Raw genomic sequence first — 25,559 nt, forward strand, 5'->3', positions numbered from 1 at the left:
ATGAAATTCTGTCTGATGCAGTTTGCACCAAAAACACCAGGGCGCACTATCGAGCGTCAAACTATATCTGCACAAAAGTACCTATGTACATACATACATACACACTCATACGTACAATTGTAAATATGACTTGTTCTTAATGCAACAATTACCTGAGTGCATGTTTGTGGTGATTAATATTTGATTTGATTATTTAACCCACAATGAAATGCAAAATTGAGGCTAAAAAGCTGGATTTTAACTATCGTTGACATCACCATCAACATATCATCCTCTGTTCATCACGTGTGACAGTGTGTAAAGAGGAAAGGGAATGAGAGAGGGGTAGGGCTGATATAAACCGTTTCCTCCAACAGACGTGTAGAAGAACCTGGAGTGTGCATCTGTACTCTGTGGCATTGATGCACCACAATTTAATTAAATTCTCGAAGTCATCTGAAGACTTGTTTTACGGGGAAATGTCCCCACTTGGGCTGTTTGAGTGCTTAGAAATGAAATTACGCATATTTGGGGTAACGTGTGAACTGCATATTTGGTGCTATTTCATTAGCGAAGATGGAGGCTAACATGCCAAATCTCAATGATCGGTACGTCAACTATGATCAGTCTAACGAAACAATGAAGGTCTTAAATGAAACATTGAAGCTCTTAAACAACACACAAGTCAATGATCATATTTATGTTCGTGTTTGTGCGTCGGCCGTCGCCTTCCTGATCTTGGCTTTCTTCAACATCATCATCAATTGTACCATCCTGCGCCAGGAGAGACTGCGGAAACATGCGCGCTTCGTGCTGGTCTTCCACCTGTTGCTCTCTGCGCTTATCTATTTTGCAGTGTGTTGGGGATTTTATCTGCAGATTTACTTACAACTGAGGCCAAAGGCGTCGACTTGTGCTGCACTGATTACTATACTGACCACAAGCGCGTCCAATATCCTTATCACCTTGACGGTGATGGCAGTGGACCGCTACTGGGCTATCTGTTTTCCCATGCGCTATAGCAACTTATGCGCAAGGCAATGGACATGGCTTCTTGGACTACTGACCTGGGGTCTTGCATCTATTATACCCCTTAGCCTTTTCCCCTGGACAGATAAAACAGACTCCAATGGACTTTGTGGGAGAGGGCAGCTGAAAAAAGGAGAATTACACAAAATTTTGTTGATCAGCATCTGTAGCTTAATTATTCTCTGCAGTTATGCCAGGATACTTTTTGAGGGGCGCCGGTTAGGTGTGTTAAACTGGCGCAATAAGATCGGCTGCAGGACTATTGCCTGGCACGGGGTACAGCTCGCTGTCTACATCCTTCCGAACTTCATAAACTTTCTCTTGCACATTTTGAGAAAGTACGACCACATTCACCAGGATGCAAAGGACTTGTTTGCAGTGGTGAACTTCGCGTTCTTCAGTATAGCGCAATGCATTGCGCCAATTGTATATGGACTTCGAAAAGAGGAGATTTTGGAGCAGTTAAACCAGGACAGTTGGTGCTCCCCCTGTTTTCTTAAAAATGTGGTGGAGTGGACCGTTCGTCTGACTCAACCTCGTCACCATTCCCATTCACGGTATGTGATTTTTCCACAGTACTTTTGTAGATGCTAATCTTTGGATGGTTTATGGCTGGTTTACATAACACAGCCATATGAATTATTTATATAGCCTATAGTATTACGAAGAAGCAAGACCCAAGCATACTTAGGTTGGCAGTTTCCCACATGAAATGTTAACAGTGAGTCTTCGGGGGAAATGTCATCTCTGGGGAAGCCCCATGTGTAATTCAAATGCTATGTGTTTCTTTTCTCCAGGGAGAGACGACTTACATCCCAAACTCTGCTCTCACTAGAACCGCCTCGTTCCCCTGCGTGAGCGACTGTGAACCTAATTAAGCCGTTAAGCAGTCATCCTGCAGGAATGTTTTGAAACCAGTTCCAACTTCCAACCGATGATTCTGGAGAGCGGTGCTCTACGACCTTTGGTTCCGACTGTGTTGGGGGTGGGGGGTATGAATGAAGGCTGTGAATATGAAGGAAGGCGTTGAATATAATGTGAATATGTCTGTTATATGAAAAATGCTCCGCTGTGGGATATCACAAAGTATAACGTATAAACCCTAGGCTTTTTAAAAAAAATATTAAATGTGTATCATTGGGAACGTGTCTGACAAGATTAACTCTCCTCTATAGTTGTTCAGACCAGCTGTTATGTTGTTTGTTGAGATAGGGCGTCCAAAACAAGCAACATAATGTAATAGCAACGAATTTCGGTCATTTGTCATGCAGCAGTGCGGTTAATTCAACATAACTTGGTAGGGAGTGGCAGCAGTATCACTGTTAATTGAATGAAAACCCAGTCAGTTGCAGTTATCAAAACACAGAAGGGTACTTAAAAAAAAAAAAAAAAAAACAATGTTCTGATTTGGATAAGGGGAGGGGGGCGGGTTTTAATCAGCATAGTTGTCAGGGTACTATTGCATCACTGTTGACAAGTTTACATAGAACTGTGAGTCAGAAAACCGGCAGATATGGATGAACTCCTTTCATGAAATTGCATAAATGTACAATACTGTATTTATTTGGCAAAAAGTGTAGAATTAGTTCAGACCTATAGGTTTTATAGAATGAAATATTTAAGGGCTGTCTCAATAAATAAATACAAATTAACTGAGCAACAGTGTATTTTAGCCTTTTTGAATGAAATGCAGAATTCGTGGAATTCAGTTATAAACTAAAACATTTAACGGCTTTCCCAAAAAAATTATAAGGAGTAGATCCCTGTAATCATGTATTTGACCAATGTATTTTTCTTTATTAAATGCAGGAATATTTTGCAGAGAGAGAGAGCTAAAATGCTCATTTAACTTGGGCCTTAAACCCTGTATAAAACATTATGTTAAATTGTGTTTACTGCTGTGAATCCAAAATGTTACTGCACACATTTTGACACAATAAAGAGCTGTAGTGTCGAACACCTTATCCTGTGTTTTGCAGATCACCTTGAGCTATGCAGTGTGGTGAGCACAGGGTGCAGAGTGGTGAAATCATGTAGTCATGTAGTCTGAACTACCGGTATATATATTTGTGTAGAAACAATTGTGTCGTGTCATCAATGAATTGCTAGCCGGCATTCCGATTTCACCGCTTGAAGTGTTAGGATAAGTTCACCTGTAAATCTGCGTAAGACATTTGGTATCCACCTTACACTTTCCCAAACCCACAAAAATGTAGATCCACACATTGTCTTGAAATCATATATATTTCAGTCATTTATATTTCTTTACAATCAAAAAAGGGCAAAATATTTTATAGTCAGAATATACCCTTAATTGCTACATGTCAAAAAGACATTTTGAAAGCCTTTACTAGTGCAGTACCACATGTGTATCTTTACTTCGAATTGTAAAGATAGGCATAAATGTTTAACATACATTTGAGTGTGTGTTTACAGCTCTCGCAGGGACTGTTAAATTATTAAACAATTAAATGTTTTAATGCCATTTTGCCACAAAAAAGCCACACTTTCCATTGAGGAAAAGTGGTACATTCGGTATAATTGTAGGATATAATAAATTAAGTACAATTTTAGATGCATAACACATGAACTAAGACACACAAAAGGATGCTGAATACAATGCTGAATGAATTAGCCTGTGCACTCCGTTTAGGTACAGCCACTTAAAACACCCTGTCCACATAGCTAGTCATCCTCAGAACTTTACCCTTAAGTTATTGAGAGTTGCCATCGGTGAAGCAGCGTTAAAAACAGAAAATCAGTTTTAGTTTGTAAAAATTAGGCTTTTTCTGGTTTGGTGTAAGCCACTGAAGGTTATTCTACCAGCATGACTGAATGATTCACTATGGCAGAGTTGAATTCCTGAAGTGAAGGGTTAGTACCACCTCATTTGAACCTTGCACATGTTATGAAGTACAGGGTAGCAAGTTGAACACTAAATAAGGTACAAACATATTCCAAACAACATTCAAATACAATACCATGGCATATGTTGAAGAGAATGAAAGTCTGTGTGATTTATCAGTACAAATACTGACTCGACCGTGAGATGGAGTTAATGTGGGGTCATTTTTGTGGACCAGTGCCAAACGACATTAAAGAACAACACAATAGTGTGTGTTACATGATATGGGACTGTACCGGAACACTGCTGGATTATTAGAAATACTGACTCAACCAAAAACATTTGAGAATGGGAAATGACTGAAATGGGGTAATTCATATGACCCCTGCTGACCGGTCACTGTGTCATATAAATACCACTGGTCTCTAGCACTGGGCAAAAAACATCACTGGTCTTTTAACCTCATCATCTTTGCTTACCAACCATCAGGCTACTGTTAGGAAATCCCATGGTCTCCCCTTTTAGTCTGAGATCAAGTGAACTTTAAACAGTCACAACAGCTTATCCTTGCTCTTCAATCATTTCAAATATTTTTGTGCACCTCTTTTGGTGCATTTCATTAGAAAGTCCTGACACTTCCTTATCGCAACCATCCAGACCATTGCACAGTTTCCATTATTTAGCTTGTCAGCATGAGCTGCTCAATTGAGGAACAAGGCACTCAAGGTTGCTATGTAGCATTACTTTTAACAAGAGAGTCGCCTTCACTGCTATTTTCACTTAAAAAAAAAATGGTTTCTCTTAAAAACCTTGCCTGTACCAAAGCTACGAAGCCTGTGCATGTTCAGCTTATTGTCTACTGGCACCAAGCTCTTTTTTCCCCCGTGGGAACATAAAACAGTAAAGCACTTTTATGGTGATGCATAGAAAGCAAATATATCACACACCCATCCAGACTTGCATAAACAAGATGAATGTGGCAAAGAACATGAAGATGGATAGATGCTGTGTGAGTGGATGATGAACTGGATGAGGGGAGGAGAGGAGAGGAGAGGAGAGGAGAGGGAGTGGATGATGAACTGGATGAGGGGAGGAGAGGAGAGGAGAGGAGAGGAGAGGAGAGGAGAGGAGAGGAGAGGAGAGGAGAGGGAGTGGATGATGAACTGGATGAGGGGAGGAGAGGAGAGGAGAGGAGAGGAGAGGGAGTGGATGATGAACTGGATGAGGGGAGGAGAGGACAGGAGAAGAGAGGATGGCGCTTTAGAAACCCAGGGGGTGAGGGGAGACCACCCCTCCGTTCTCGACCACGGCCTTAGAGATGGCCCTCAAGTTCTTGAAGGTCTGCTTCGAGGTGCTTGACCTCAGGAACCCGATGTCCTGCAGGATGCGATCGTGAGCCTGTCAGAGGAAAAGCAGACCAGAAAGGAGGGATGAGCAGGAGGAGAGGGAAAGAGGAAGACAGAAGAGGATGACACAGAAGAGAGTAAAACAATGAAGAGCGAAGAGACAAGGCAGCATCGACACAGAAAGATCGAGAGTTGGAAGAAAAAAAAAAAAAAAGAAAGAGAGCGAGGAAGAACATTAAAGGAAGATGTCGATATGAATAGCACGAGGGTGAGCATGGGGTGGAGAGATGTGCACACTCACCTCCGTGCACCATGTCTCACACAGCATCTTCTCGTGCTGGGCAGAGGGATGCCCCTGCTCCAGGGAGCGGGAAGCCCTGTAGAAGGCAAGACAGGGAGAGACAGTTTTACTAGCGTTATGTTCGATGTTAATCAATGTTATGCTCAGCATAAACTATCCAGTTAAATGTCTATTTTTACGAAGTGACTGGTGGTACGGCATTCCATGGCGCTAAAATAAGATTAGAAGAACAATCTAATTCCGTAGCAACAATATACTGACTACAGTTTCCGTTGCCGGTGCCTTATTTTTAATGATTATCCAACGAGGCATCCAGACACTATATGATGTGAAGCTTGTGTACTGACATACAATTCTAAATTGAGATAATTGTGTACCGACATACAATGTTAATTAAAATAATTGAATTTAAATTATACTTAATAAGACAGACCTTATGTGCATACAGGTGTTTGCATCTGCATGTAGATTACCTGGACAGGACCACCACCATGGCATACAGGTCAATGGCACAGTCTGCCACTCTCTTCAGCACGAACTGCTCATCTTAGAAGCAAAAGAGGAAGAGGAAGTGTCAAGTGAGAAGCAGTCCTGTTCTTAGCCATGTCATGTCTCATCATCATCATCAGGTCTTAGCATAACCACATTACATAACACTGGTCAGTATAAGGGGGCAGAGGTACTTTGTGGTTATTAGGATTAGTATTCTGGTTGAGGGCCTTTGCACTTTATGTATAGTGTAGACGTGTGTGTGTGTGTTTGTTTCTCATCACCATTAAGCACATATACGCGTATGAGGCAGCCAGGCTCTGCCCACTCACTTTGTCTCTTTTCTTCCCCTCCTAGTCTAGACTGTCTCTGCTGTGGGATACTGCCCTAGTCACTGTGCCCTCTGCCTACACCTACCCACCCCCAGTTTAATTGCTCTACTTACCCTTGTATTAGTAACCTTACGAGCACACTGTTTACCCACTAAGCTGTTCTACAATACTCTCCCCATCTTATCCACTATCAATTTTGTATGCATCATGTATACGCCACCTTATGTTTGACGCCCCCCCACCACCACCACCTCCCACCCCGCTTATGAGCCAAGGTTCTGCTCAAGGTCTCTTCCTGTTCTTCCTTGCTCCAGGGGGGTTCAGGCCCTGGGCTCGGTAAAGTGCCCTGAAACCATTTTGAATTTCAATTGACAACAAAATTGAATCGAATTGTATAGTTTGTGTGGGTGATCTCCTGAAGGATCTTACCAATGATCTTCTTGCCATGTTTGAGGAGCAGCTCCTCAACCACAGTGCCAAACTGCTCAATAACTTTAACAGTCTATGGAAAAATAAAAAACAAAAAAGGACTGTTTTCATCACATGAAAAGACAAATCAATCTACTAAGCAAGAAGCTAGCTTTGAAGGCACACTCAGCCTGAGATACAACTACACTGGTAAATCACCGGTTGGGATTGCTATTAAGAAATATCAACCTGCGTTCAGGGTGTTCTGTCATCAAATGCATTAACTGAAATGGCTCAATTACCACTAGTGATAGCCATTCCACATAAATACAGACATACTTCTACATGTCTACAACTTCAAAGGTATTCATCAAGTACAGCTATGTTGCACCAAATGCTTCTGTGGCAAATCTAGATTTCACATGCATGAGCCACCACAGCTGAGGCTGGCAAAAATAAATGTGCACCAAAGATAAAAAGGCTCTCCTGGCAAGGGGAAGGTTAGGTTATCCTACTTCCTTGTCCTATTTAATTCAGTGTTGCAATTCCTCAAAATAGACAGTGGAAAAAAACAATCTGCTACTATGGAACTGCTCTTTCAAGCTTGTTTGTTTCACAATGTCCGCCAGGGGCAATGGCTCACCAAATCTCCGCTGTGAGTCAAGTCTGGATGGATGTTTCCCTGGAGAGTCAACCCAGTTCCCAGCCCAGCCTTCCTGCAGAGTGGAACAGTGGGGCGGGTTCAGACATACTGCTGTCTAAGCACTCTGTGCCTGTTAACTGGTGAGCATGCTAGTCAGCTACAAAGTGTAACATATAGCCACATCAATCAATTCCAAAAGCCACATTTATTTACAATATTAGAAATAGAGTGCTCTGAGCGGAGCGATAGTGTATGAATCTAAAGTAAATACAGTAAGAAGAAGAAGAACAAGAAGAACAAGAAGAACAAGAAGAAGAACAAGAAGAAGAAGAAGATTATTTCGTTTCCTGTAAGCTAGTTGGATGCTTTGATGTGAAGATGCAAAGCACTGTTTTCAGAAACGGATCACAACTCGCACTCTCACCTCCTTGCCCTCTTGGTGACTTCGCCTGTGAGGAGTGCAATGTTCCCAAAGGGGCTTTTCAGCGCTTTCTGCAAACTCTTCAGCTGGTTACCGGCATTCTGTACGACAGGAAACCCAATATGACTGTATTGGCCTCAATGCTGACACAGTAGTCAGACAACCTTGGAGTTCTGAACAACCACCATTACCTGGAAACCGTTGAGGGCCACAAAGAGCCGCAGGATGTCATTAGTGCCCTCAAAGATCCGGAAGATTCTCAGATCCCTCAAGACTCTTTCTACGCCAGCATCCTGCACAGGCAGAATGTTAGTGACACCCACATCTCATCATATGACTTACCATCAATGGACAACAGGTAAACACAAGCCTTGAGTCAAGGTTTGCTGACTTATGCACATTTACTTCTCAAGGGGATGGCAACCTTATGTGGCAGACAAGTCATTAAATAATACCCACCGCTACTATTCTGGGATGGATTCAGGGCAACATGAAATTCAATATTATTGCAATACACAACACTTGCCGTGAAAATGCATCCTCTTGAAATGCACTTGAAATGCATGCTGATCTCAACATTTTTAATTCCTGATCAACACAGAAACATTCAACATTGTGGTAGTTCAAATTGCTCTAATAGTAAACTGGAAAGTCAGACTATGCCCGGTTTTTGTTACACATTGCACAAAATGCAGAGCTCAAATAAATAACAACAATAATAATAACTAGAAGGGCACTCACAAAGCGTAGAACGGCAAGGCCAAATGCCCTATCTCGCAATGTTAATGAAAGTTAAACTAAATTTGACGATCCGCTCCAAAATGTAATGGGTTTTTCTCTGGCCCACCAACATTCATGAAAATTGGGCCAGTAGCTTGACGGAGGTCATAATAATATTAATAATAATATTAATAATAATAACTAAAAAACAGTGGAGAGGTAGTGTGGATATCCCAAAGACAATTTTTTTTTTCTTGCTTCCAAATTCAAGGGCTCGATATTTCTACATTTCAGGCGGTCAATACCAGAAAGATCTGCAAGATCAAGCATTCTGGCGGGAGTCCTGTGCACATACACACGCACACACACACACACACACACACACACACACACACACACACAAACAAACAAACAAACACACACACGCTCATACACACACGCACACACACACACACACACACACACACAAACTCATACACACACGCTCACACACACGCACGCACACACCCACACACACGCTCATACACACACGCACAGAAGAGGAAGCCGCCTCGCTGCAAGACAGGAGCATCTCTCACATCTGAAAATAAACGCGCTGACTCATTTAGTCTCTGGAGCTGACTTCTTCACTTCTTCACGGCTGGGGCTACTGATGGGAACCCGGCTGGCTGTGAGGAGTTTTGCTGTGTGTGCCTTTCTGTGCTGCATGGGCCCATAAGGAGCCTGGCTGGGGATGCACGCTGCACCCAGCACATCCGCCACCAAAACAAAAAACCCAACAGGTTACTTGCACCCCACTAGTTTGAGTGCTCTTCAATCCCCTGGCAATTTTGCAAGAGTAGCACGGCAACACCAACAATTTCTCAACAAGTTCCAGCTTTACATCATTATACCATCCAGCAGTGGATTTTGAAATAGTATTGTCACTTGGCCACTTCCTACAACTGCCCCTCACAGAGAAGTGTGAGTGGTGAATGGTCAGTCACTTTCTCAACATAGCGTTTCATTTCGCATATAAAAGGCTTGCGGACAAGGCAGACACAAACCATACACATTACAGGGGAGTCCTTTGTGATTCATTAGGTGTGTAGCGAAGTCAGATGTGTCCAAAAGGACCAGAATGCAATAGGGGAGGATTTTTAATCACCCACCTTCATGAAGCCCATTCCTCCCATGATCTGAATACACTCATCAGTTACGATCCAAGCAGCCTCCTGCAAAAACACACACACACACACACACACACAAAACAAACAAACAAACAAACAAACAACCATGAAACACCACTAAGAGAAGCTACAATCACATCGGACGTGAAACTGTCCCATAAAACAACTCCAGAGAGAATGCTTATTGTGCTAGAAAGTGCTAGATTGGATGTGATGTTGAAATTCCTTGTGCAGTTATTTATGTTGCTAAACACAAAAACCCACACCATTCTATTGTATTCATCTATCGCTATGCTAACAGAGGGTAAAAAAGACAAAATATAATGAAACAATGTTTGAAAATATAATTTAAAAAAATACTTATTTATTCTACTTTTTTGTTTCAACATTTAACATAATGCTATTTTGTTGCCTTTATCTGTAATATCTCAGGTGTTTCTCCATGGTACCGTTTCATCATTACATTTTTACTTTGACCTTTAACTGATCTTAAAAACTGCCTTTATTTATATGAAAAGGAACATTTAAAAAATCAATCAGTTCAAACAACTGTGAAACATATCCCATTGCAAGCACACAACTCAGCTATATGTAAGGTAATGTAATGCTCTCAGAAAAGCATTCCGAACTACCGTTTCTAAGAATCCCCGTTTCAGAAACTGCAGAAGAACAAAGTCACTTACGGAGGCATAGATCTTACTGATGGCTGCCTCGATCTGAAAGTCGGCGGCTCCACTGTCCATGTTACCGCTGATCATGTAGGCCATAGACTGAGAGAGTAAAAGTTCGCACAAGAAAGAAAGAAAGGAAGAAGAATGGAAAAGAAGTCAGTTTGAACCACTACCTCACTTTTGACTGTGATTAGAAAAAGGTAACCAAAGGCATAACATCAGGATGGGACAGAGCTCTCAGGGGGACATTTACCAAGTGTCTTCCACTTGTATCTGAAGGAGAGTTCAGTGCAACAGAGTTTATAATGATTGACAATAACCAATAATCCAATGAATCTTATATTCATTTGTATTTGTTGCCTTTTAATTAGACTTGTGTAAGGGTCTCTGGTTGAATGTTCTGCCGTGTGGAATGCCCTAGAGAGGTATGAGTAGGGTTGGGTACCGAGAACCGGTACCAATATGGAACCGGTTCCAATACAACCGGTACCTACCCGGACCGAAATGCAACGCAGATTTCGGTGCTTCATTTCGGTGCCTGAGCCAATTGAACACGGTCGCTAGGCAGATTCCTTGGGGCACATGTAAAACTGCCCCAGCTCCCAATGTAAACTTTGTCCTGTGTCGCTCACGCTCATTGGTGTTTTCATAGCAACAGTCTTATGACAGTGAAGAGCAGGCAGCATTTCACAGAGCAAGCACAAACAGAACTAGCCATCAACCTTTTAACAGAGAAAATACCGAAAGCTAAACGGTCAAAAGTGTGGCTGTATTTCGCACAAAAAGATTCAAACATCGCGACGTGCAGCAAATGCAACAAAATAATTGCGTGAAAAGAGGGGAGAGAAGGCAAGAGTCAACGGCAGATCAGCAACCGAAGACTGAAAAATAAACGAGATGACAGCTAAACTACCAACGGTAGTCTCTTAAAGGGGCAGTACACATTTTCTCGTACTCAGTGTGTTCAAGTAACAAGATTAACTATGAACAAGATAGAAAAGATAGGTATAAACAAATCATAAAATGGTGAAATTTCATGAAATAAATGCAAACAAAATAATACATTTTTGACTCCAAAGGCAAATATGCTCATATTTTTGCAAAAGAAGTTTGAAGCTGTTTTATTTATTTATTTATATGTATTTAAGTATACTATAAACTGTTGTTTACAGTTAATATAATGTTCATAATTTGAAGTTAAAAAGTTTGAAGCTGTAGTTGGAAGCCAAGTGTTTTGTATGTATTTATATTTATAATATACTTTAAACAGTTAATATATTGTTCAATTTGAAGAAAAAAGCCTTTCTTTAATGTCGTCAATCGTCGCTTTGTGCTTTAAAAAAAAAAAAGTATCGGTTCCGGCACCGTTTAGGCACCGGTATCGTTTTAAAAGTATCGATTATGTACCGGTATCGGATAAAAACCAAACGATACCCATCCCTAGGTATGAGGCCATAAGTGTCCTAATCATCTCTCCTCTCAGGTCATATCAAAGTGGGATTGTGTTCCTTATACCCCCTCCACCATGGATACAGGCCTCTGAGACATTTGCTCACAGCTGGATCTAATCAACAACTTCCCACGTGAACCAACATTGTAGTGTTTCCCATCTCAGAGGAGACAGACTGATATATATTCATGTAGGGTCGGGGCTATAGGTTGACAGCCCTTGGACTGTTTCAAGGTCTAATCAGAGACAATGGTGAATCTGCCGAGTGAAACTCTCCCCCTTGATGCACATCAATGGAAGAATAAAGCCTGACTGAATCTCCACCAATCTTTTGGTACTAAAAAAATACCAACATATACATTTTTTGGTACCGTCTTGTTTGTTGCCCACAAGTAGAATACAGAGTGGTTGCTAGTAGAGTATTTGTGGTTTTGTTGCGTTTTGTCTCTTTTTACACCTTTGCATCCTCTTGTTGTTAACACAAGCAGTCGTAGCTGATCAAATCAAGATCAAGCTTATACCCTCCATCAGCATTTTCTTCCCCACAGAAAGTATGAAAAACGAGAATCAGTTACTAAGATGAACCGGATAGATGAACCAAATAAGGCCCAGAATCAGACGACGCATTTTTCTCTGTGTGTGTGTGTGTGTGTGTGTGTGTGTGTGTGTGTGTGTGTGTGTAGGGCCAATGCTTTTCCGGAAAACGGACGGAATTCACGGAATGTACCCTTTGAAACCGAATTGCAACTTTCAGACGGAAACATCATTTTGTGCATACAGATTGCCCAAATTCCCCTGTAAAATACAGGCTGTATTTCTTTCAAATAAACACAACAACGATTGCAACGATGAACAAACATTAATTAAAGAACAAAACCTCGGTGACGTATTGCATCATGGCCATGCGTGCCACCTTCTCCTGGATGGCGCCGTAATTGTGGATCTTGTTGCCGAACTGTGTGCGGTTGGCAGCGTGATCCACCTGGTGACAAATTCATCAGAGAGAGAGGAGGGGAGAAGAGAACAGAGAAATAGATGGTATTAAACCAGCAGCACAAACAAACTCACACATACATATATTTATACACACAGACAGACACACACGGCTAGCGGCTGATTGGCATAATAAATGACTGAGGGAAGAAGGCCTGAGTGAAAGGAGTTTTTGTATCTCACACACACACACACACACACACACAAACACAAACAAACACACAAACACGCACAAACGCACTTCATTTAGGCGTATATTTCCTGAGCAGAGAGCTGTGGTGTGAGCAGTGAGCAGTGGTTTCAGAGCAAGCACTGACCCAGATGCATGTTATTTGTGAGTGATGGGTTTGTCAAAGTGCACCGAAAAGTGAATGGTCTTTGATCTTTATCAAAACCAGTCATCTACTTGGCCTACTGAGGTTGTGCTAGTAATAGTTTGACATGTATTGCCAGCCACGATGAAGAACAAAGTGCAATCTTCATTGAATTGAGTTTTTAAATAATTTGTTGATAAAGTAATCATTTACAATGCATACAATATATAGAAATATATGTATATAGAATGGTAAATTGCTGTCAATCTGCCTTTATAGCTCTGTGAGTTTTTGTCCTAGAAACACCCCCAGAAACCTTTAATCTTCTACATATATGCCACTTGTGCTTGAATGTTTTTAGTAAGGGGAAATATACAAAAACATCAAGGCATGTGAGACTTCCTAAAAATGTCGAAAAGGCCTCGGCCTCCTAAGGGTTTTAACACTGACAGCAACATCAAATTCTGTCCTTTATGCTTGCTCTCTGAGTAATGGAACTACACCTACAGCATGTTCTATCCGCCCACTATGGTCTACCAAGAGAATGGAACCTTAACAATGATGCCACAGCGTATGGTTCCGTCTCTCAAACCACACTCTCTCGAAACAGCACACAAGGCTGTAACAGATTCTCAGACTCCTTATAGGGGTCAAACTGGAGTGTTCTCTCGGCCACTGTGAGTGAGGACCCTGCAAAAGAACAACAAAGCAATCAAGTAGCCTTCAAAAGAGGAGCCGTACACTACACACACCTGGGTACAGCACATTGCCAAACCCAGTTACAAAAGCCCACCTAGTTTCTACAACTTTAAATAAACAAAAACAATAGAAGAACATGGTAGTAGTGGACCAACTCAATAGACAGATGCAGATGATGCTATTTCCCATAAATAGTCAAAAACGGCCAAATTATCTTCAGAAACGAAAGCAAAAGTCTGCGCTACTCCTTCTCTTTTGACTGAAATGTTTGCAGGCTAGCCCTCTAATATACTATCAGCCACACAAGACAATACAAGTACCCTTTATTGACAGTATAGGCTTATATGTACACATAGGATGCCTCCCCAGCACTGTGCCGTTTTGCTCCGCCAAACTTCAGAGGCGTTGAGAAATACCCCTCTGAAAAAACCCTCAGAGTTTAGCCTTCTCAAGAAATGCACAACGTGCACAGACTGCGCGCGAGAAAACAAGAAACGAGGACAAAGAGTGAGTGGAAAATTAGAGTGCGGAGAGAGAGTGTTTGTATTGTATTTATATAAAACAAGAACAAAAGCACTACTAATAAAACCTCTATTTACACCATAATATATTGCTGACTCTCAATACATGTGTATTGGCATCTGCGTTGGTCACATGGTCAGTCAGAGTGAAAAAGAGTGTGATTATATAAATATACCATGGTATTTATACGCATCTCTCTGTGGTCAGAGATGAAAAGGGCAAAAGAAGCCTGACAGATAGGTGCGAGATAGAAAAAGAGAGAGAGAGAATCAGACTGATTTAGACTGAGCGAACAAAGAGAGAAGGGAGAGAGAGGAAGAGATAGAGAGAGAGAGAGAGAGAGAGAGAGAGAGAGAGAGAGAGAGAACAAAAACATGCACCCCTCAGCCACCCCCCCACCCGCAAACCTCTTCGGTCTCTCACTCTGCACCAGACAATAATGGAAACATTACCAAACAAATACACACACATACTGTATACAGCCTAAAGAAATACACACCCCTATCCAGGCAAGAAACGCCACCTGGTGCAAAAACCACAAACACAACTAATGTGATGTCAGCTAATTCACTACCTGGGCCCAAGTATAAGAAGTATAAGAAATAAATTGGAGAACATTTAAAAGTCAATTTAAAAGTAACACGAAAGTAAAAAGTCACTAAAATAGACATTGAGGATACTAGTAGGGTGTATGGACAGTTGCACATGACACACACACACACACACACACACACACACACACACACACACACACACACACACACACACACACACACACACACACACACACACACACACACTAAATAACCTATTGCCTGGATCAAGGTCAGTGGACATAACACGCATGCACACCAAAATGTTCAGACAGATGGAGCCAGGCACGTGCACAGACATTTTGGGGGGCAGGTGCTCAAACCCGAAAAAAGGGCACCCATCGCCAAAATTATGGCAAGCAGGAGAAGGTCGGAGAGTCTTTCTTCCCCACAGAGACTCCTGAGCCTGTTCTTTATTATCTTTCTTGGCATTATGCTGCAAATTATGTAAATGAGATAAATCAATGTTGTGCATAATAATCAAGAGTGACTGACATAATCTCTATAAAGCTGACAACAGAGTAGCCTACACACTCACTTTTTTATTTTTTTACTGTTTTCTGACAGAGTTGAAGCATAAACAGCATTCCACTAATAATATACCACAATATACCTCAACAGACTTTAATGTAGCTCAACTTAAGATCTACCTTTCATTTCAATCATTACGCTTTTAAATGAAACAAAACTAGTGAACTTGTCTTATTTGTAGAACAGTAAAGCTGCCTTTAAATTATCTGCCTGCCTGCCTGTATCTCCCTCCCTCTCTCTCTCTCTCTTCATTTAACATGACAAACGTCAGTAAACAGCTGGACAAGGCTTTGAAATCACGGATTTCGTGAGTTTTTTTGTTTGTTTATTTTTTAGGAAACGTCGGACCAGTTGCGACGTAATGTTTTCAGCGGCGCTAATGTTGTGGTTAATTTATCACCAAACAACGTCGGGGGATTGCACAAACACCATCATTACCTGTTTGTCTGATACTGCGGGTCAGAGAAGAAATAGGCTGCACCTGTTTGGCCTGGCGCTCAGCACTGCATGAGCACTAAGTGGAGGAGGAGGAGGGAGGGGCGCGGCGGGGGCATGTGAGCGCGGCGGAGAATGTCGGGGCGAAATTCTCACAAGAACTCAAATAAATGCCCCGTCAGATACACAAAAACACATTTGGGGGGAATTGATGACATAGATAGTCATTTTTATTCTAAAATACTGATGAATGAAGAAAAAATTGGGCTCCAGCAGAAAGGGCACTTTTCTCATCCAGGGCAAAAGGGCAGATGCTTGAGCACCACTAGGGGTCTATCTGTGCACATGCCTGAGTGGAGAATTCGCCCTGCCCCTAATAAATACACATGCATTCACAGAAAACCAACATACCGACACACACACACAAACCAAAACATACACAAACACAGGCTCACATCCACATGAACAATACATACATATACAGAAACATCCACACACATACACTTGTTCTATCTAAATACTTGCTACCACCATATTTTCCCCCATATATTCAGAGGGTGACACTTATTCAAGCATTGGGCCTAATTTGTCATGCACTAAAGGAAAGCACCATCCGGCTGAGACAAAAAGCGCCACCCATCGAGTATCATTTGTTACTGATAAGGCCTCTGTTTCAAAGAAAACCAACCCGTTTACCGTAAACCACTGTGCATCACGCGGAGAAAGGAGACTTGTGTTTATGTGCATTTGTCTGTGGTCGGGGCGAGGGCAGACTTCATAGCACACCAGGGAAGATGTCACCTGCCACTGCAAGATGAGTCAAAGTGTGTGTGAGTGTGTAGGGGGGATTTCACCTGCCACTCTGAGATGGGTGTGTGTGTGTGTGTGTGTGTGTGTGTGTGTGTGTGTGTGTGTGTGTGTGTGTGTGTGAGTGTGTAGGGGGGATTTCACCTGCCACTCTGAGATGGGTGTGTGAGTGTGTATGTGTGTGTGTGTGTGTGTGTGTGTGTGTGTGTGTGTGTGTGTGAGTGTGTGTGTGGGGGATTTCCCTATCTGCTGCTGTCTCCCCTGCAACAGGAAATGTTGAGGCCCTGAGTGCTCGCTGTGGAAGCAGGGCGCGTGGCTCAATAATACGCTTTTACCAAAGGCAGGAGGAAACGAGACAACCAGACCAGTTCCACAGAAGAGGGAGGGGGAGTAGAAAGGCGGTGGGGTCGGGTGGGGTGGGGGAGGGAGACTGTTGCCGCCATCAAAGAGGCAGAGAGCGCTGTTTTTAAGGCGGAGTACGTTTCGATTCAGATGAAATCTGATGCAATGTAATAAGTAATCTACAACATCTCAATAGACAATGTGACACTTACTCTTTATCCCATTGATTTTAAAACAGCAACCATTGCTTCAGGCCATGCAGCAAGCTAGCTAAGGAAACTTAAAAAAAAACCTTAAACAGTTTAAATGGCTTAGTTCCATAAATTAAATGATATCTAGTTATCTAGCTGACGTTACAGTCTTTTCAATTTAACCTCAGGGTGCCTGTGCAGCTTCATAAGTTTCATAAGCTTCATAAATTTCTGTCCAGCTTCATAAGCTTCATAAACTTCTGTCCAGCTTCATAAGCTTCATAAACTTCGTAAATTTCGCTGCTTGGCCCCACAATAACTAACATACGTTTATCGTAGCAGTTAATGAGCTCATACAGAGATGTTGGTTCACATTGACACAACCAAGCGACTGCCAAATGTTAAGATGATTCCGTAAGCCATAGATAGCTAGGATTGTTCACAGCTAGGCATGAGACATTGCATGTTTTACACGTCCTGCGAGGTTTGAGCGCCGTAGCATCTCGTTAATTATAGTCTGGTGGGTATACACAACACCCATTACTTTCCCTTTTCATTATTTGTATCTTTACAGTGTTTTAACTGATACATTAGCGGGTTTCATACATGAAAGGGATATAAGCTTATTGACTACTTTTACTCCACACAACCAGACATACACAAACAACCACGATTATATATCACGTGATATGTGTTGTCTGCAACATGCATGTGTGCTGGAAGACTGACAGGAAGTTCAACAAGGAAGAAAAAAATACATGTGTGGTGTGTACACACACACACACACACACACACACACACACACACACACACACACACACACACACACACACACACACACACACACACACACACACACACACAGAAGGCATGTGCTCTGCTTAAGCACATCTGTGCCACAGGAAACCAGACAAACAGACAGACACACTCTGACAGACGGATCCAAGCAGAGGGGAGCTCGAGGAGAGAAGGAGTGGGGGTTAAAGGTCAGAGGGACTCACGGCTTTGGTTATGACGCCCTTCATGGTGCCCGAGAGGGCAGCGGCCATGCCAAAGCGACCGTTGTTCAGAATGTGCATGGCCACCTTGAAGCCGCTGCCCACCTCACCCAGGACGCACTCGGCGGGCACGCGCACGTTGTCGAAGTATACCTCAGCGGTGTTGGAGGCCTTGATGCCCATCTTCTTCTCCGGAGGGCCGCTGCGGTACGAGAGAGAGGGCAGGGGTGAAGGGGTCTGCATTAGATCATGAATTGCATTTTTTGAGGCGCATCAATTCCATCAATTCCTCATCATGGACAGGGATTCAAGCCCACCACATTTGACCTGTAAATCTATGGCATGATATTCTCTTTAGTTTAATAGTTTCTCTTCTCTGGGCCAGTCCCCTTTGTGCGTACTTCTCTTGGGTGTACTTGAGTAGTCATTATTACTGCACATCAGTCATTATTACTGCACATCAGCTTGGCTTTTACAGCCCACTTCACCTGTTTCTTGGTGAAATATGCACCATGTAGCTCTGACCATCACCTCACATTAAGTCATAGCTAATCTATTTGAATAACACCACAACCACTAAATCTGTTTGAAATCAATTCTATAGTTCTAGAACACATAACACAATGTCATGTGTAACAGAACTCTACACTTTTATATTTTAATGTCTGTGATTTTAACACCATTTGAGTGAAGCTTCTACCATAGACCAATGAAAAGCGCCTGATGTTTGAGATGGGTCGGTCAGCCTCAAAATAGAGGGTAAATATGACTGCACCGCATGAAAATATACACAAAACCAAGGGACAACACATCCTTGCAAAATAATGTAATGTACTCTTAGCCAAAAGTTGCTCACTCTCACTCTAACCAGTTTTTACAAATAGGTTATTATGTTTTTTGTTTATGTTTGTATTTGTTTACAATGACACACATCAACCAGAAGTCAAGGCAGGCCTGTAAGTACTCACTGTGTCACACCCCCGAAGCTCCTCTCCACGACAAAGGCAGAGATCTTATCCTTCATCTCTCCGGTTTTCTGATCTTTCACTGGTGTCTTGGCAAAAACAGTGAATATTTCTGCCAGGCCTCCATTGCTGAAGCCAAAGGATGAGTAAAACCAGAGTAAAAATACTGTCTATGCATGTGTATTTGCTGGTTTGCACTTTGCAGTATGTACAAGTTCCTTGTAGAACATTCAGAAGAGAACCTGTTGCAAGTGTCCGCTGTATATTCCTTTCATTTTTTAAGTTTATTTTATTTTATTTACGTTTACGTTTACACGTGTATATGGTTGTATATGCCACCACTTGCACCACAGCATTCCCTGCACCATAAATTCATCTCAATTATCAACTGGATTACACTGCCCCCTAGTGGCTAATATATGTACATGTGCATGTATGTGTGTGCTGACAGCTCCTGCACAGAAACCTCAGTGTTACAGGTTAAGCCAGCTTTAAACAGACCTGCTCTCAAGAGCTTGCACTGCATCAGATGCACACACCTGATCCAGATCTTTCCTCCGTTCAGGGTGAAGTACTTCCCACAAGCGGAGCGAACCGCCGTGGTCTTAATAGAGGCAGCATCCGAGCCGCTGGCAGGCTCCGTCAGGCAGAAGGCAGCCATGTGCTCGCCTGTGGGTATGAGAATGAGAAAATGAAGAGCAGAATGAGAATGAGAACATCAGAGGAATGGGAAATGGAAGGGGAAGTTTACAGTACATCTGGAGTGAACTAACTGAAGTCCAGTGAAAATAGTCAACCTGTTACCAAAAAGCATATATTCTGTCTGTACGAAGAGCTAACACTTATAATATAATATAATTAGTGCTGTCAAACGATTAAAATATTTAATCGCGATTAATCGCATTTTTGTCATAGTTTACTCAAAATTAATCGCGATTAATCGCAATTTTTTATCTATTCTAAATGTCCCTTCATTCATTTATTTATTTTTTCCATCAGTTTATTTTTACTTTAATGCCCTTATCAACATGGAAAAGTTGTTTTATTTTATTGAAAACCAATATTGCCAAACAGGGCGGTACAAAATAAAATTATAAAGTGCACATTTCAGGTAAACAAGGACTCAGTTAAACCATGGCTTAATATTTTTAAAGCTTTTTATCATCCATTTCGCCGTATCGCGCTCACCATTCATAAAAAAAATGAACGGCGTTAAAATGGGTTTGCGTTAACGCCGTTAATAACGCGTTAAACTGACAGCACTAAATATAATATAATATACAATGATGAAGTTCCATGAACATCTCTGATCCATTTGTGAGCCTGAAACTACTGACATTGAAGGACAATGTTTAATCCATTACAAGCATGGACACGAGCCGTGACTGAAGTACCTGTAGCCAGCTTGGGAAGGTACTTCTCCTTCTGGGCAGGGGTGCCGAACAAGATAATGCCCTTGAAGCCGATGGACTGGTGGGCACCAAGGGTAATGCCAACGCCCAGATCGTGCATGCCCACAATCTCCACTAGCCTGGCATACTGGACAGACCGCAACATAAACATATATGATAACAGCATTTCCTAAGTCAACATAAACTTTATGGTGGCAGAAATTCCTAACTACCATCATACCATCATTCTTAAACCTTATAACACCTCAAAAACATTTGCATAAAATTCAAACTGGCATTTGGTCAACTTTTTGCCACATAAAGCAAATCAGGGACAGTTGGCCTTTCATAACAATATATGCCACCATGACTTTGGCACTGACTATGCCAGTACCAGTATAGGCACACCAATTCAAATCAGTGGGCCAACAATGTCACCCTGAACCCACTTCATACCAGGAGCTGGACAGCATACAGGGTAAAGGTGAGCCTTAACACACCACTTGTATTGCACTGGTAGTTGTACACTTGTAATGGATTCCTATCTGCTGCATCAATCAAAGTGTTGCTAAAAAGAGCCTGGAACCTTCTGGTACATTTTAATGTGTCCCTAGCATAGAACACTGCCATACAAGACAGATCAAGCAGTCAAAAAGATACTCAAAGCAGGAAAAGTCTCAGTGTGTGAACGAAATGTAAATAGGTTGGATATATAGGATGGATGGATAGGTCTCTGTACTTCTATGTACTGTGTAGACTAAAACAAAATGACATCTCTTTTGCCACGGAATATAATATTGGTCCTTCAAAAGAGGACAAGTGCTGGACTCCACATAGTGAAAATCAATACAAGAATGCCTTGCAAGCTCTGTGAACCAGTCTATATATAGAACAACTGGACAAGTGCAAGACAATAAAATAAAGGATCAGCTGTAAGTGATCCTGAACCAGTGGATTCACGCAGTACCCACCTGTGTGTTGGTGAGGCCCACACCTCCCAGGTCAGCAGGCACCTGCAGGCCAAAGGCCCCCATCTCCTTCAGGCCCTCCATGGTATGGTCTTCAACCTTCTCCAGAGCGTCATTCTTGGCTGGATCATTAACCTCCTACAAACACACACACACACACACGAGTTGTTATGAACACTATGTGGCTGGATTTAGCCTGTAAGGATGTAGTGGTTTAATGATTTGCCTATGCAGTACAGGAGTGAATATGCATGGAGACCAAGGCTGACGTGAAAAGATCTCAGTTTAGCCGTAGCCAAGTAATTACACATGATTGATTCAAAGATCTCTCGTAGTCCTCTGCTTTAAAAAGGAGAAATAGCACCGGCAGCCTACCTCAAAAAACTTGGAGCAGGGTCCAACAAGTTCCCTGAGGAACTGGGTCTGCTCCTCGTTCATCACTGAAACGGGACCACAGGAGGACAAGAGTCTCATTCAGAGCCATTCAGTTCTCCATAACAGACATTTCAACCACAGCCTAGACACTAACACACAGCGCAGTCACTTGGCTCCATCTCACCTGAGGGATAAGGAAACACCTGAGCAGTGCTGATCTGGCCCTTGAACATGTTCACGGCAAAAGACTTCGACTCCTAGCAAATAAGAGAGCAGTCAGTAGGTGACATGATAGTTAAATCAACTCATAAATAGTCTTGTCTAGTGTTTGTCACAGTAGTTGGTACAGTGTACAAGTGCATGGTTCTCATGGATGTGTCTGGGTACCATGTTGGCGGCCTTCTCCACTTTATCTGACTTAGTGGTGGAGTCTGCTCCCACTGCTGGCTTATCCAACACCGCCTGAACAAGGACAACAGAGAAGGAAAAAGAGTTTTAGAATGAATCAGTTAATGTTCAAAGGAATTAATGAATGTTTCTGGCCCTTGAGTTTGCATTGTAATGAGGAGAAACGTTCAGTTAATATAAAATATAATCATTAAAAACCAAGACATATACATCAGGTACCCAATTCCTAATGAAAATAAATTAGTAAGCATGTAATACTATAAGTACTTGTCAATCATCGAGCACAAAGTGCTTCACAGTAGCTATATGCTATCACACACAATAGGCTAGTTAGTAGAATTGTATGGCTACTGGGCAATTCACCAGAAACATGGAGAAGGTACAAGAATTGACACTTTATTGTACCTTGATACCAGACCATTAACTTAGGCTTTTGTTTTGTTTATGGAACGATAGAGGTAGATCATAAACATGCCTTATGAGTGTGAAAGAAAAAGGGGTTGAATTGATCAATAAACAAGGGTGGCCGAGGAAGAGGGAATAACCATAAATACATTAGAAATCTCCCAATTTAGCTAAATACCCCTCAGAGGCTAATGGTGAGGAGTTTGATGTGCTGCTCCGTTTATTTATGCCACTGTGACCCAACAGGAGGACCCAACTAGAGCAGAGAGTGAAGCCAAAGAAACAAGACCCTGTGCTCACATAGCACATCAAACACGAAACAGCATTTAATTACAGCAGCCTATAAAATGGGTCTAAGAATGAATATAAGTCACACAGGGTGGGAACAAAGAGGCTAAAATGTCAACAAAAAAAAATGACTATGCTGTCTTGAACACTTGGAATTGTCTTCGGAGTGTCCTGGTCTCAGCCTGATCTACCTTTAACCCAAATGCCCACCAATCATGTGACCTCGGGTGAACTTTTACCCACTTGCGACCAACACTGTGGTCAGCAGAGTACATGAACTCTGCATGGAGCCCAAACAGACAGCTGAGAATCTGATGTAGGAAAGCCTGCAGTGCTGTACAGTTTAGACACCCTTTTCAGAACCAATCGTAATCAGCTTCCAACCTATTTGCAAATAATCCATGTCAAAGTACAGAGTTGTTGACCTTCAGTATACAATACAGCCTACCTCTGCTGCTTGGCTGGCATAACGACGGGCATTGTGAACGGAGACGTGGGCTTCCTTTTGATGTTTCCCCCTTCAATGTAAAAGTTCACACAGCACAACGTATGTTAAAATAACAGCATAAACAGGGACAAACTACTAGTTAAAGTTAACAATAAAGTAACGTTGGCAGTGACAGCTGACACACTTGGCTAACGTTTATATTATTTCTTGCTCCGTTAAGTCGAAGGCCAAACAATACTAGCAAAACAGAACAGAAACAGCGTGGCTAACGCTGGCTTTCAACAGCACTTGAATACGAAATTAAAAGTTTCCTAGCAAGATAGGCTCACTTACCCAGGAAGAGAGTTAGGGAGCCGCAACACGCCACCGCATAGAGCGGAATTCTGGCTCATCCGTCTCAGTAGCATTTGTATTATCGGGCGAAGTTGACAAAAGGAAGAGACTGTGATCTACAAGGATAAAAACAATCCGAGCTTAGTTATGCAAAGACCTTAGGAACCAACCGTATCGCTAGGTTGCTAAGCGAAATAACTGACAGCTTCGACTGGCAGGGTTGTCCTCAATTGACTGCACGGAAGCAGGTGGTACAAAGCTAAGTATCAAGGATGTTCAAACCGATTTCGTATGTCTTCTGCTAAACAAATACCACTCCTGTTAACTGTCCACTTTGGGATATTTCACATATGATGGAGTCATAAGTACAACTCAATATCACGCAGTTGGAATTCCCAATGAACATTCGAACCAGCTAACCCAACTCAACCAAAACATTGACCGAAGGATATCTTACCCCTGTAGATGGCGCCAGCTAAGCTTCACACTTCACACTTCAAGGACGCACGTCCACACGGAACAACATTGGAGGGATGTGCCGCATTGGACGAGATACACAGTCACTGTTGGCTCTAAGTAAACTGAATTTGGCCTGATTTTTTTATTTTTATTATGACCCCCAATACTGTTAATGATGCTAAATATTATTTATGATGTCACTGAATGACGAAACAAACATTTGGAAAAGTGAGCTATAATAAGCCTTATAATAAGTAATTAGTCTAGAGGTCGCTGTAGGGTAATTTCAGAGAGGGCATGTCATGGCCAAATTGTATGTCGTAGATCGTTAAGACAAGTAGGCACGCTTGACTATCTTGCGGTGTCACGGCTCCTTATAAGATTAAAAACGTTGCCTGTCGGCAGGCCTAATTTATGTAATGAGGAACTGCGACGAACGCTGCATTTTGGTAGCCTAAGTAGATAACAAATGGATCAAAGTATAGACTGAGTAACTAACCGTTTCTCACGCACATAGGCCTATTCTAAACTCGGAAACAAGTTTGGAAATGTGTGGTTGGTCGATTATTTCTCTGTTTTTTACAATGCTGATTTGCAGAGATATTATGGCAAATTTTACTTGGCCGCTACCCATCAGCTATGCTGCTCATCCCACAAATGCATGATTCTTACAAGTTGGACATCATTGTAAAGGTAAATAAACAGGTTTTTCCAATGATATACAATACAATGCCAATTAGCAAAATAATCAGACATAAATTTCCAAACTTTTATATTTGCTATGTCTACCAGTTAGTGGCCCAACCTATCTCCCTAAATTGGCATGGGTAGAAGGATGTCCCGCAATGAGGACATGTCAGTGTTATATATGTACCATTTGCCATACATCTAGGTCTTAGCCTACACGAACAGGCACACAGCAGCCTAACAACACATTCGGACCTGTTTTGATCCTCATGAAAACATGCAGTCCCTTTGATTCCAAACTGTAATTCTTTGTTGTGGGTTCGGTGAATCAGTGATTCGTTCAGTGCAAGTGTAACGGGTTTAATCGGTCCATGTGTAAAATCCTGCATAGATGAGCTCCGCGACTTTTATTTAGTGTTTGTAAATACATTGCAGATAGGTCAGGCCAATAGCGGGTCCACTAAATCAATTATTGACATTATTATCCTGTCGTGTTTCATTTCATTAATTCTAAATAATATGCATAAACTGTAATATAATTCACGTTTTACCTCCATTTATACTAATCGTAACCAGATTGTCCCATGCCCTTTACAAACACTTC

General features: G+C 41.9%; 2 protein-coding genes across 4 annotated transcripts; one reads left to right on the plus strand and one right to left on the minus strand.

Annotated features, from left to right (window-relative positions):
* Positions 1 to 338: 338 nt before the first annotated feature.
* zgc:194312 (uncharacterized protein LOC794943 homolog) lies at positions 339 to 2,665 on the plus strand. Its single transcript, XM_012835416.2, has 2 exons — positions 339 to 1,565; positions 1,806 to 2,665. The coding sequence occupies exons 1-2, from the start codon at positions 556 to 558 to the stop codon at positions 1,864 to 1,866; spliced, it is 1,071 nt and encodes a 356-aa protein (XP_012690870.1). The 5' UTR covers positions 339 to 555; the 3' UTR covers positions 1,867 to 2,665.
* A 571-nt stretch (positions 2,666 to 3,236) lies between these two features.
* Positions 3,237 to 24,422, minus strand: acadvl (acyl-CoA dehydrogenase very long chain). Of its 3 annotated transcripts, none has more exons than XM_031584677.2 (21): positions 23,810 to 24,258; positions 23,477 to 23,546; positions 22,315 to 22,389; positions 22,112 to 22,184; positions 21,928 to 21,992; positions 21,556 to 21,690; positions 20,588 to 20,732; positions 19,733 to 19,862; positions 19,197 to 19,322; positions 18,232 to 18,430; positions 12,681 to 12,785; positions 10,366 to 10,452; positions 9,665 to 9,727; positions 7,985 to 8,086; positions 7,797 to 7,894; positions 7,373 to 7,445; positions 6,751 to 6,823; positions 5,974 to 6,046; positions 5,501 to 5,576; positions 5,095 to 5,251; positions 3,237 to 4,912 (listed from the first exon to the last, which is right to left on the minus strand). In XM_031584677.2, the coding sequence occupies exons 1-20, from the start codon at positions 23,881 to 23,883 to the stop codon at positions 5,114 to 5,116; spliced, it is 1,980 nt and encodes a 659-aa protein (XP_031440537.1). In that variant the 5' UTR covers positions 23,884 to 24,258; the 3' UTR covers positions 3,237 to 4,912; positions 5,095 to 5,113. The 3 variants fall into 3 exon arrangements, with proteins under 3 accessions (XP_031440537.1, XP_012690872.2, XP_031440538.1); XM_012835418.3 differs by lacking the exon at positions 3,237 to 4,912 and adding an exon at positions 24,267 to 24,422 and having other exon boundaries at positions 5,012 to 5,251; positions 23,810 to 23,925; XM_031584678.2 differs by lacking the exon at positions 3,237 to 4,912 and adding an exon at positions 5,031 to 5,054 and having other exon boundaries at positions 5,099 to 5,251.
* Positions 24,423 to 25,559: the final 1,137 nt, after the last annotated feature.

The sequence above is a fragment of the Clupea harengus genome, chromosome 18 (genome assembly GCF_900700415.2).
Source record: "Clupea harengus chromosome 18, Ch_v2.0.2, whole genome shotgun sequence".
Classification (NCBI taxonomy): domain Eukaryota; kingdom Metazoa; phylum Chordata; class Actinopteri; order Clupeiformes; family Clupeidae; genus Clupea; species Clupea harengus.

Bases quoted from the DNA above. Each gene is read 5' to 3' on its own strand.
- zgc:194312 (XM_012835416.2), top strand. From the start codon at position 556: ATGGAGGCTAACATGCCAAATCTCAATGATCGGTACGTCAACTATGAT. The intron at 1,566-1,805 runs GTATGTGATTTT...TCTTTTCTCCAG, and splicing joins CGTCACCATTCCCATTCACG to GGAGAGACGACTTACATCCC.
- acadvl (XM_031584677.2), bottom strand. From the start codon at position 23,883: ATGCTACTGAGACGGATGAGCCAGAATTCCGCTCTATGCGGTGGCGTG. The intron at 8,087-9,664 runs GTGGGTGATTAA...CTGCCTGTGCAG, and splicing joins GAGGAATGGGCTTCATGAAG to GATGCTGGCGTAGAAAGAGT. The intron at 5,252-5,500 runs GTGAGTGTGCAC...TTCCTCTGACAG, and splicing joins GTGAGACATGGTGCACGGAG to GCTCACGATCGCATCCTGCA.